The sequence below is a fragment of the Mixophyes fleayi genome, chromosome 1 (assembly GCF_038048845.1).
Source record: "Mixophyes fleayi isolate aMixFle1 chromosome 1, aMixFle1.hap1, whole genome shotgun sequence".
Classification (NCBI taxonomy): domain Eukaryota; kingdom Metazoa; phylum Chordata; class Amphibia; order Anura; family Limnodynastidae; genus Mixophyes; species Mixophyes fleayi.
In genome coordinates this window covers 288,177,524-288,190,956 of record NC_134402.1, presented here as the reverse complement: position 1 = coordinate 288,190,956, position 13,433 = coordinate 288,177,524, and the positions used below count along the sequence as shown (strand labels likewise).

The 13,433-nt window shown below is 39.3% G+C and overlaps 1 protein-coding gene across 3 annotated transcripts in view; it reads right to left on the bottom strand.

Annotated features, from left to right (window-relative positions):
- The window catches only part of PCSK5 (proprotein convertase subtilisin/kexin type 5), a 327,761-nt gene that overhangs the window by 117,704 nt on the left and 196,624 nt on the right, over positions 1-13,433 (bottom strand). For all 3 annotated transcript variants that reach the window (XM_075211001.1, XM_075211000.1, XM_075210998.1), the window contains exons 11-13: positions 13,253-13,370; positions 11,664-11,852; positions 1,706-1,842 (exon numbers count right to left, since the gene is read on the bottom strand). In XM_075211001.1, coding sequence (XP_075067102.1) covers positions 1,706-1,842; positions 11,664-11,852; positions 13,253-13,370 — 444 coding nt within the window. The remainder of the gene's footprint in view (positions 1-1,705; positions 1,843-11,663; positions 11,853-13,252; positions 13,371-13,433) is intronic.

Below are 13,433 nucleotides of genomic sequence, written 5' to 3'. Positions count from 1 at the left end.
TATCTATAAAATAGTACTTATATTGTACTATATACTGTAATAAATACTACATATACTGTATATGTGTATATATTTATTATTTCTAAATATTTCCATGTCAGTGAACAATGATTTATCTGATCATAATGAGATCAAATAACAAAAACCACAAACAGCCAAATACCACAGTTTACTAAGAAAATACTATCTTTCATACCACCTCATTTTGACGGGGCAAAGGTTAACCTAACTGTACGTATACAAACACAGAACTGTTTCCACTGCAGACACAAATGCGTTTGAAAATATTTTATTTTCAGATAAGATCTGTCCCAGCTGAATTAAAGTTTGTGTATACAACAATAAAGTAGACCAGAAATATATAATGCTACTTGCTGTATGTGCCAGTGGCTCTGAGGTTATTATAATACAGCTCATGTTCAGAATTTATATGAGTAATATTTGTAAACTTTCTGTAGCCAAGCTGTACATTTTAATAGAGTGTTAGCTCTATCAGTATAAATTATGTTTTCGACTTAATGCAAAGCACACACTTCACATATGGAGGGGACAGAACTTAAAAATATATGCAGAGAAAACATCTTTATTTAGTAGCCAAAATATTGTGCAGGATCCACAATTGAGAAAAACTTTTAAAGTGATTGCAATAACTTTTCCTAAATAATTTATAAATGGAAATATAAGTCACTTTGTCATTTCTTCAGTGGGAAAATTACTTCTAGTCCTTCAATTTCCTCACAGCATTCAGTCATTCACAATAACGTTTTTGAATTTGAATGTGAATGAGCAGGTTAAACCCACTATTTGCTACAGGCAACACTACGAAGTCCCTAAAAACGTGACATGTTTTGAGCAATAGTAAGACTGTAAAAGTTGACTTTAAATCTTACTGAAAGTTTGAAGACATCCTTGTATATTTGGATCAAATATTCTTACCATCTATGGTAATATATATATATATATATATATATATATATATATATATATATATATATATATACATACACATGTATATATACCCTACCGTATAGGGGAGAAAGACTTCATCTAGTAGCTGGTTCCCTCCGAAGTTTCTGTGTAATACACCCATCTTCCCAATATATACAAAACTGACAATCACTGAGCACCATCTATAAAAATATGTTTTAGACAAACACATAGCCATACATATCTATATTTATAGATATATTTCATATCTATCCATCTGTCTATGTTACTATCCATCAATTCATCTTTTATAAAAGCCATACATTCATCATTATGTCATATGGGCTACAAAGAGTTTGGCAGCATCCTGGCTGAATTACTTCATTTATAAAATAATTTACGTTTGGTCATGGGTATGCAAAAACAGTGATTTTATTGCCCAAAATAAATACAGCCCAAAAAACGATATGTCAGTCATATTGTATACAACCCAGGGAGAAACATTATTGTCGGAAACCATGTTGTTACCAGATTTTAAAATATTCATTACATTGAAATAATAGCAGGAGTAGTGGCTATAGTATGAAAAATACAATGTATGCATCCTGTAATCTTGAGAAATGGAAGGAAAAAATACATCCAACTGCAGCTATCGCTTTTATATGAGAGAACTATGACTAATGTTACCACGTGTATAAGAAGGAATACCTCTTTGTTCATTGTGTTTGTCTAAAACATGTGTACACCGTTAATATATGTGCAACAGAAAAAATGTTACCTGGTGTCTTGAAGTTCCTCAGTTGGGATGGGGTATCATAAATTTCCAGTATCCAGTCTCCTGTGGCCTTTTCTCCCCAACAGTGTGTAGTCATAAACTCCCAATTCTTAAATCCTTCCATGGAATGGTCAAATAATCTGGGGAATGATCAAAATAAATAGGTGAGAACCTACTAAGCATGAGCTAAATTATTATTATTATCGTCATAGATATATATGGCGCCACATGCTCCGATACATGTGTACACCTGTTGGTTAATGTGAATATGTAATCAGCCACTAATGTGGCAGCAACTCAATGCAAAAAAGCATGCAGACATGGGCAAGAGGTTCAGTTGCTGTTTAGATCAACCACCAGAATGCAAAAAAATTTGATCTAAGTGCCTTTGACAGAGGAGTGTTTGTTGGCGCCAGACGGGGTGGCTTGGGCATCTCAGAAACTACTGATCTCCCCAGATTTCCACACACAACAGTCTCTAGATTTAGCAAAGAGTGGTGTGCAAAACCAAAAACATTGACTGAGCGTCAGTTCTGTGGGCGAAAATGCTTTATTACTGAGAGAGAAGCAGAAGAGAATGGCCAGACTGGTTCATGCAGACAGGAAGGTGATTGTAACTCAGATAACCATGTGTTATCACAGTGATATGCAGAAGAGCATTTCTGAATGCACAGCAGGTCGTAGCTTGAAATGGATGGCCAACAGCAGCAGATCACAATGGGTTCCACTCCTATCATAAAAACTGGACAGTTGAAGATTGAAAAGAATGTTACATGGTCTGACAAATCTCAAATGGTGCTGCAACACGCATATAGTAGGGTAGTACTTGGCATAAACAAAATTAATCCATGGATCCATCCTGCGTTTTATCAATGGTGCAGGCTGACTAGTGGTTTAATGGTGTGGGGAATACCTTCTTGGCACATATTTTCCCCTTAGTACCAATTGAGCATTGTTTAAATGCCACAGCCTTCCTGAGTATTGTTGCTGACCATGTGCATCCCCTTATGGCTGCAGTCCACCTATCTTATAATGGCTAAATCCAGCAAGAAAAAGCACTATGTCACAAAGCACACATCATCTCGAGCTGGCTCTACGGACATGATAATGAGTTCAGTATATTCCAAAGGTCTCCACAGTCATCAGATTTTAATCCAATAGGGCACCTTTTGTGGTGAACGGAGTCACAGCAGGAATATGCCGCTGACAAATCTGCAGCAACTGCATAAAACTATCATGCCAATGTGGACCAGAATCTCTAAGGAATGTTTCCAGCACCTCGTTGGATCAATGCCATTAAGAATTCAGGCTACTCTAGGGGCAAAGGGGGGTCCTACCAAGTACTAGAATAAAGCGGTCACTAAGTGTATATATAAAAATATAGAGAAAGATAAAGACTATGGTTCTTCTGGAAATAACATTCGTTAAAACTACGTAACATACTTTGCACGTTGAGTCTTAAGATACATGAGGTTCTGCATAGTACGCAAAATTCATACATTTCCTTAAGATACGCTTGCGTATGTACATTAAATGCGTACAGTACGCTACAGTACGGGTGGCAAACGCTAAACCCCCTTCCCCATCACAAAAAAATAAGTCAAACAGACAGTGTGCAGCCAGCCTAGGTTGATATCAGCAAAATCAGGCCAGTGGACAAAAAAAGGGTGGAGTCACCCTGAAACTGTCAATACAGCACTAAGCTATGCCAGCCAGGGCTGATGTCACTATAGTAGGAAAACCTGCAACATGGGGTGCCCCTGTCATAGGTCAAAACAACCCTAGGTTGGTCAGCACAGGGCTGAATTCCCTACCTTTAAGTGGTTGTGCATGCTGGCACTTGAGGTAACCAGCATGTCCTGGCTACAGTGATCAGTATTTTAGAAGACAAAAAAAGAAAAACAAAAAGAGGGAAGGTTTTTATTAATTAACTGACTATTTCAGGAATCATGGTAAGCAACATTTTTTACTTTTGCCAGCATGTGCATTTCTATGACAGACTGCAAAGACGGACTGAAAGAAGTACATAAACTCAAAAATTAAAGCATCACCATCATTGACTACAAAGCTCTGCAGTGCTGGACAGTCAGTGTGACAAAAAAATTCATACATAAAAAATCAGACATTGAAACACAATAAGGACATACAAGTTTGATTGAAACAGTGCCAGCGGTACCATTAGGCGAACCTAGGTGCCAATGGTTAGTGGGTGCCTAAAAAACGGAATGATTTACATAATGTTACTCATCCAGTGTTTATAATATACCCACATGGAGCATATGCCACTGATATGTAGGAGAAGCAGCCTACCCGTGAACCTGTTAGCTGCCGCTTCTATACAGTATGTCAGTGTTAAGCTGGAAGTATTGCCATGATATCACAGCCAAGTGCCACACAGCCGTCCACCTCCCATCTATTAAGGTAATAAGCAACGTGGGTAGAGGCACCACACCCAAGGTGGTGCACCATTTCTGAGGGTGCCCATAGAGCTAGTGTTGGCCCTGGACAGGGAAGATGCAGACATGAGAGGGTAGAAAGTGACATGCTTACAGTCTAGAGGGAAAGGGCAATGCTAAGACAATAGGGGGGAAATGTATCAAGCTGCACGTTTCTGGCGGGTTTGGAAGTAGAGATGTTGCCTATAGCAACCAATCAGATTCTAGTTATCATTTTGTAGCATGTATTAGCAGGTAGAGTAACAGCATAGTAGCTGTTAGTGCCCAGAGGTAGTATCTGGTGGGTGTAGGCTAGGCTATAGGGGAGAGGTTGGTTTAGAGAGAGCACTTGAAAGATTCGGGTTTGTGGGAGTATGGTCAAGCATGGTAGGAAGGTCCATAAGGGGGGAGCAGCACTGGAGCAGTCTTGGAGGGAGGGGTGAGAAGAGGTTATGAGAGAGGAGGTGATGCACATGTCAGATGCAGGTCTAAGAGGGAGACTATCCTATGAGGAGGTCAGATATTTATGTGAAGCAAGGGAGGTGTTGGTGAGGGATCTGAAGGCAAGGGTGAGTATCTTGAATTGGATTATAGAGGTTATGGGTTCAGTGTAGGGATTTGCAGAGTGGTGCAGCAGATGTGAAATGATGAGAGATGAAGATCAGTCTTATTTAGGAGGGATAAGAGCGGTGACAGATGGATGAATAGAAGTCCAGAAAGGAGGAGGTTGTAGCGAGTCAACTTCAGCAATAATGAGAGAGTGGATAAGGGTTTTGGTAAAGTCCTAAGTAACAAAGGGGCACATCCTGGCATTCAAACAAGGCGGCAACAAGACTGCATATAGGACTGGATATGTGGAGTTAAGCTGATGCTGTCAATGGTAACAGAGTCTAAAGAGGAGTAGCGACACTTAGAGGAGGGAACACGAGGAGCTCAGATTTGACATGTTTATCTTAAGTAGTGTTTGGACATTGAAATGGATATGATGGAGAAGCAGTTGGACACATGGGATGAAAGAGGGGAGAGATCACAGTAGTTGGAGAGTGAGGTAGGGTAAATAGATGGATTCTTGATTATAGGACATATTTTGGAAGATGGAAGGGAACGTACCAGTGGAGACGGCAAGGTTAAATAAGTGAACAAGATGTGAGCAAGCATTGCAGGGAAGGAACGGGGTCAGGGGGACAGGTTGAAGGAGAGTGGAAGAGAGGGGTGCAAGAACCTCATCCTCAATAAAGGGAAAAAAAACTGATGGTGCATAGGAAACTGAAGAGAAAGGTAGGTTTTGTGTGCTGTATCTGGCAAGAGGAGATTTCTTTATGGATAGTGCAGATTTTGCCTTGGAAGCCGGTGGCGTCAAGAGAAGTGGAATTAGGAGGGTGTCGTAGTGGTGGGAAAAGTAAGAAGTTGGCTAGGTTGATAGCCTGGGTGCATATTTGGGACTTGAGAAACTGAAGGAGGAGATTTGTTTTTTCTCTGTGACGTTCAGCAGTAGGTGAACTGTATTGCGCATGGCGGGTCTGTTTAGAGTGCAAATCTTAGGATTTGGATCTCTGAAAGCGACCTGAGGTAGCTGGAGCTGCCATGGTTTGGGCTGCAGTGAGTGTGGTGTTACAGAGAAAGACTGCCACATAAGAGCAGGACAGGGTAGTAATAGGACATTGCTGCCAGGATTTTCAGGATGCAAGGTGAGGCAGAAGGAAAGGAGGTTGTGGTCAGAAAGTGGGATGGATGATATGGAGAAGCTGGAGATGGACTAGAGATGGGAGAGTTCAACGCAATAGATGAGAGATAACATCCACTTGAAGCGGGAAAGGGAGAAGTGAGAGGAATATAGTGGCATTAGTATCAGATCGGTTGTTGATGGGGATGTTGTGACTCCAAGATCAAGGGTGTTAGATCAGTGGAATGTAAGTTACATGGCTAAGCTGCAAATTTGGCAAGGAATTGGGAGATAAGAAATGGATAGCATAGAATTCATGGGGAAGAAGTTGAGGGAAGGTTCTGAGGAGAATTACTTTGAAGGTTCAGACTGGGGACAGTAAGAAGCCTATTCCAACAACTTGACTGTCACTGTATCAAGGATTGTGGGTGAGGGGGAGACTCTCATAAGAGGAGGAGACTGCAGAGAAAGCAATTTCAGTTTAGGTAAGCAAAGTTTCATCAAAGGCAAGGAGACAGAGATAGGAAGATTGCCAAGCAGTAGTGGCACAAAAAGTAAGTGATTATACATAATATCACTAACAGGTGCAAAGGTTTTAGGTGAATAACTAAAAGTGTGCATCTGGGAGAGGGATTGTAAAGTAAAGAGTGATAATAGGTTGAACATGAAGTCATAAAGTGCAAAAAAGCACTGCGTCTCTACATCTTTACTTACAGCTTGTAAATGACCCCTAGAGAATATTTTGCTTTCAAAACTGGACTCAAATGCGTCAAACTACGCTATAGGACTTTAATAGAGAAACTGAGCTTTAGATCTGCACGTAGCCTGAGCAAGAAACCTGCATTCAAAAATATAAGGGCATTATAGATATGAAGTTGCTGAAAAAAAATAATACCAAAAGGCAATAATTAACATGTAAAGCCCACAGGCAACTCAATGGCGCTTTTGAATGGACTACTAATAACACTGTCAGAAAATAAAAGCTGCAAAATAATAAACTTATTTGAAAAATGTCAGAAAATAGAAACATTCAATGTGATTGATACCTCTCCTCCAGAAAACTTCTGTGCAATTGATGGTTTCCAGCCCACAAAATGAGTGCCTTGTTACATAAGTGGTCCTTATACACAGGGCTAATGATAGAGAAGACTTGCACAACTTATTAGAACTACATTTTCATTTGCATTTATAGTTAGTGGCTAATCTTGTTTCAATACCCTTGAACAGCTGTTTCCCTCGGGGGCTCTGCTGTAATTTCCTTCAGTTGCTGGAAGTATCAGGCATGCTAACTTTATTCTGCTGCTTATAACACATGGATGCAGAACTCTTGCAGAAAACTGCACTAACATTTAGAAAATATAGCTTGCAAAACAAAGGTTTTAATCACATTTTGTTAAACACTGAATTATCCATGGTCAGTATTTCCTTATTGAATCCTTTATATCAACAAGGACCTACAAGAGCTAGTGTATTTTTCACATGTGGCACCCAGTTGTCTTACATCTGCATATTAGGCCTACTGTAACTGTGGCCAACACTGATCATTTAAGATACATACACACGGAGATCATCCTGCTCTATCCTAGAGAAAGGATTTCTTTAACATTTAAAAAAAAAACTGGGGCTTGTTAGTGTGCTTGAAAGATCTGTACATAATGATATTGGTCATTTTATGGATGGATTTCCAGGCCTACCTAATAATAACCTAAGCTATAATGTTTAGATAATTCTCAGGCAGTACGTTTGTTTTGGGGCAACTTCAACTCAGTAAAAGAACATCGGAACTGTCCATCTTTGTGTCTTGCCCTATCCTTTTAATAGGACCCGGTTGGCACCATTGTGCACTTCGGAGATGAAACGCCTTTTCAGGCCCTATGAGCGATATAATAAACATTAAAAATATGCACCCAATTGAAAGGTAACAATGGCAATCCTGGTGTCCCCTCAGAATTGTAGGTGAAACATGGAAAATGTTTATTTTATTAAAAGGGTACTTAAGTGGAGGATAGAGTTTGACGTGACGTTTACACTTTTGATTTTTCGCTTCCAGTTGTGTAGGTGTCTCCCAAGAGCAGAGGGTAGATATTTACATTTAAGTGCGATGGATCACCAATAGGCCCCTATGCAAAACCAAGGAGGTACACATCAACGGCATTCATACATGTCCACTGGGCGGACCATCAAGACATCCTAGTACAAACACAAGGAAGTACACATCTGCGCTTTTCGAAACACTGTATGAGAAAATAATTATTAAATGCTCTATTAGCGCTTGCCCAAAAAACCCATTAGACATCAGACATGTAGGACTTTTGCCTAAGATTTTGCCAAGAGTTCCTTTTATATCTTATGGCCAAGCTTACCAAAATGATGTATTTAAATACAGCGTTTTCAGACAGGCAGGAGATGAGGATCTTTCGTGCACTGGATCTGATGCTTATGGTTCACACACTATGATATATACACAATGTAATCTTCTACAGAAAGTTTTCATTATTCTGTTCTGTGCCCTTTTGTGGCAGACACTCCCTAATGCCAGTGGGTGATTATATACATATGGAGAAAGGTCTGGATTCAGGAGGCATAAGAGCAGATTTAAAAGCAAGATGGGCCGTATCACTGCATCTTTCAGTAGAGAAAATAAAATAAAAAATGTTCTGCTTTTGACACCTTTATCTAGCATAAAAATGTTTTAACATGGGGTGAGAAGGGAAACATATGGGGTAGTTATTCTGCATTACTCCTGCAGAAAATGTTATTAAAATTGTAAAAATACATAAGTAAATCAGCAATCAAGTTAAAGATAGTATTAAGAGGCCTATTTATCATATAGTGAAAAGCTTTGCCCTATACATCAAGGGGACACCACCCGCAATAGCAATGCTATTGCTAGCAGTAGCCCCATCAGCGATAAGATTCTCTAGGTTGTGCCAGAGATAAGCTTTCCCAGGCAACGCAAAGGGAAGTTTATTTACAATGCACTACTAGTGTATGTGTGAACCATCTAGTATCGCTCACCTGCTTCACCTATCTTTTATTGAAAAAAAAAAAAAATAAATCACCTACTACCACAGTATTTCACCGCGAAAGTGGGTGGAAAAATCAGCCTTATCGCTGCATAATAAAAAATAGACACAAAGTACTTTTTTTATCTATGCTTTCTGCTTTGTGCTCAGCATTAACCAGTTGACAAAGCAGATGTTTCTTTCTGATGTATGGGAGAATGGGCAATGACTGTAAAGATGTAATCCTTAAAACAGTGACCAGAAAAGAATCCAATGAACTAATGACTTCTGTTTCCCTTCATTAAAGCATTCCTGAGCTGAGAATCAAGTTAGCTACATGCCCTGCAGAAGACACTTAAATGTCCAACCTTACTTCTAAAAGACAACAAGAGAATGGCTATATTGAGTGAAGTGTGGAAAAATAGCTATGACTGTGGTTAGCACATTTTTAACGAATACTGCTTAAATACAATTACATTGCATGATGTATTCTGTAATTGCATCTGATAGCATGCGTATATGGCCTGTGGCTACATCTGATAATCACAAAACTTAATGAAGAACATATCACGGCTTGCTAGGACTTGCAGAAGAATGTACTGAAGATTTCATTTCTATCAATTCTAAAGTCACATAAAGAACAATAAAGAGCACATGGTATTTGTAGCAGTGGCTAATAATAAGGATGGATGGTACCGCTGTCCAGTGCTCATGTTTTTCCCCAGATCTGTACTCATCCAATCTCTAGCTTCTACATGTTCCAAGCTGTCCCATTTTGCAGTGCTACACATGTATGCCCATACAATGACAAGTCTGCCATCAGAGTATAGGGTACAGGTCTGTCTTTCACCCTGGGTATGCTGGGCAGTTGCCTGGGGGCCCCACGAGCATAAGGGCCCCATAGAAAAAAAATCTATTCACCCATCTATCAAAGCACAGCTGTATAGCATGTTTTTTAATGTTTAAATACTGAATTTTGCTGCAGGTACCAATAAATATAAACTTAAGTTTATTGATAATTTACATTACACAGCGTCAGTCCTCGATAATTAATAAACTGTGTTTGGAGCAAAACATCAACGTTTAGCATAGAAGTCTCGAACACACCATTTTTGTTCTAGAAATGCATGTCCTTTTAAGGGAACTCAAAGAACGTCACTGCAGTTGAAAAAGTTATATGATCTCTATATTGTTTACATACCCACTAGGAGCTAAAGATTTACAGTTTACTCAGCGCTGTGTTGTCTTTTTCCCACTTATTTCTATGGCCCATTCATTCCAATAACCCATTCTTTGCAATGACAATGTGCCCTAAATCTACAATCTCCATTGAAATGAATAGGCTATTGAAATTAATCGGTCATAAGCATGAATGGACCTACATATTCATTGTTTTCTCCCAATTAATCTCTATCAAAGCAAGGTCACCCCAAAAGTCCACTTCGCTGCCAGCCTAGCACAATGCCGGTAGAGTGGGAAAACCACTTGTGATTGGCTGAGCTGCTGAAGGAAATCCTGGTCAACTGATTCTTCTCTCATTCTGGAGCATGCTTCGAGTGGTACAGCTTGCATTGTTTTAATCTTTTTTCTTTGAAATGGATTACAAAAGGAAAATATTTCTCAGATTGCCCTTTGGATCAAAAAGAACATAAGTGTTGGATTTTCCTTTGGATTAAAAGAAGAAGATCTAATTTGAATTCCACTTGGATAGCAATATAAGGAGATTTTCTTTTGGTTTACAAATTAAGCACATTTGCTATTGGATTACATTTTTTCCCAAGAAACTAAATGAGGCTCTGCCGTGGATTTCTGGATTAGAAGCTAAGGACATGTCACATTGGCTTGGGTTTCCTTTTGGATTACAAATTATAGACATTATCCTTTGCATTAATATCTGCATGAATTCTATTGGATTAAAAGATGCAAGAAATGTATTTAACTAAACTTTATTTTTACAACTGTATGTGGGCAGGGGTCTTAGAGGTCCCTTAGTATTATAATGGGAGCACTGTGGTGGCTACTCCTGGGGTGTCAATATTCTTCATCACCATAGTATCAACAGCCCATGAAGAATCCTAGTGCTTCCAGCTCTGGGGCAGGGGCTGTTTTTTTCACCCTCCCTCACATGCTGACCAACCTGGTCTGATTCCAGTATAACAAAGGAACCACAATATTTTTTATTACTCTGGTATCCATAGCCCAGGGGTGCCATGAAGAGCCCTAGGGTTTTTCAATGTTGTGGTGTTATTCTCTTGAAGAGGGGGCTGTTTTATTGCACATAGAGGCTCCCACTCTGATTACCCAGGGCCTGATTCCACCCCTTTGAATAGTCGGACCCAGCCCAGGCTTAACTGTTTTGCAGAGTGTGATCAATTGTTTCAGTTGTATTATAGTAAATGAGGAAGGGAGTTGGATATAAGAGCACATACTTCTACAGTTTCAAACTCAGATAACTGTCAGCTGAAATACCCTGCTCTTAAGTACATTGGTTAGAATCAACTTTAATATCCTTAATACCCTACTTGTCTCCCGCACCAGTAGGATATTCTCCCTATGGCTTTTCTAGTGAAGTGTGGCAGGATTTGGAGCCTCTATGACGTGATTCTCAGGGAACTGCAAATTTTTGTCCAAAATGATGTGATTCTTCAAGACCCGCCTCCACACACCAATTTCTCTCCATTGAAAAGACGGTAAGTATGGTTTATTTTAACTAGGAGCAGATGGAAACTTGTACCCTTCTCTTGGCTAAGGAATCATAGAGATGCCCTCCAGTTATTCTAATTAATGAGGTCCAAAGAACCTGGTTTACATAACAAAGCTGTTAATGGTTTTCATCTCTACTACCAGTGAGGACATACCTGTTAGCCAGTAACTGTGATTTGGTGCCTGAAGGAGAAGTCAGATAGATAGCCAGGTCTCCTCTGCGTGGGTGTGTAATCGTGATCCGTACAACCACATGCTCCAAGTAAATGACATGGTGATTGGAGTTGTCGGCACAGCCTGTGGCCTTATACGCTGAACGAACCACATTGTCTGGGCGAATTGTCCTGTGTAAAATTAGACATAAGAGAGGAGAGAGGAATGTGGCATGACAAAATCACTTGTACTAGAATGTACCATATCTTATTCTAGATTAAGCATGTAGTTAGAGCTGGCTTGCACAAATGCAGATTTGTTTCAAAGTAATAAGTAAATGTATAAGAGCGCTGACCACAGATATCAATAATACAACATATTCATTTAAAATAATAAAATCAATATTTCACATCTCGCAACGCAACTGTGATTTCATGATCAAGCTCACAACTAACTTGCTAACAATTATTCATAAAGATATCAAATAATTTAATATATCATGCCTAGGATGACCATATAAACCCCAATTCTGAGGTAATTAGTCCATATACAGTAATGCCCTAAGGCAATTTGATGGTAACCAGTTGGTATAAATAGTATACGTCCCAAATCAAATAAGACAGTCCCAGCGATACTTTGCTGAATTGACCTACTGGAATATACCATATTTTTCTAGATTAAGCATCAGTTAGAACTGGGTACCACAACTGCAGATTTGTTTCAAAGTAAATAGTATTGCCATTTAATGGAACTTGAACAAAAGCAGCTTAGGATGCAATACAAAGACTGTAGGACACTGCCTGGTTATATGGGCATGACAAGGATATTGGGGGAAAACATGGGTTTCAGAAAAAAGGGCAGATTCTCTTTTAATCTGGGCCTCAATAATATTGAGGTCCAGCTAGACACATGAATGTGCAAATAAGGCAAACAATAAAAACTACGGATGCATGCCACATACTTCAAGTTTCTGGGGAAAAACATTAACAAATATATGCCGATATATATCAGCATTTCAGCATGATGATTAAAGCACAAAATAGTCAGAACTTGCGGTGTAATGTAAACACTACTATATGTTCACAGCAAAGGTAATATATACACCAATTAAAAAGAAATATTGCTGAAATTCACAGCAGTGCTCAAAAAGACAGCACCTATTATCTATCATTACTGTCTGTTTACTGAGGAGCTACTTCATGGTACTTGTACTCGCTGCTTTCATTCACTGAAAACACTGGTGAGAAAACATTCTCCTATCGCCAGCACAGATGTCTTTGCTTAAGAGCATAAAGATAGGCTTCCGACACAGTTTATATCCGGTACCTACATAAACGGGTCACATATGTGACATGATCTTAATGCTATACATGGCGACAATAGCTGTGGATACACTGTGCAGAATGGAATTATATTTCTCTTATAAACAACTCTAAGCTGAGTCCATGCTTAGAATGGAAAGTGCAGTGTATATTATAAATACATGTTCACAGTCCTATGAAAAAGTCATACAGTGGATGCTGCTGCTAGTTGAATAGTTGAATAAATAAATTCTAGCTGAATAAATAAAAGATGTGAGAGAATATATTACTTGATCTGCCGGTCAGTGTTCTCCACGCATATGTGCTGTGCAGGGACTGTCGTCCATTTCTCTGCTTCAATCACCATGGCCTCAGCATCCATCAAGCCAAATCCATACAGGTGGCTCACTGTTAGAGATAAGAAAACGGTTCCAGGATTAATGTGAGATGTTCAGCAAGTAAGAAACCTTT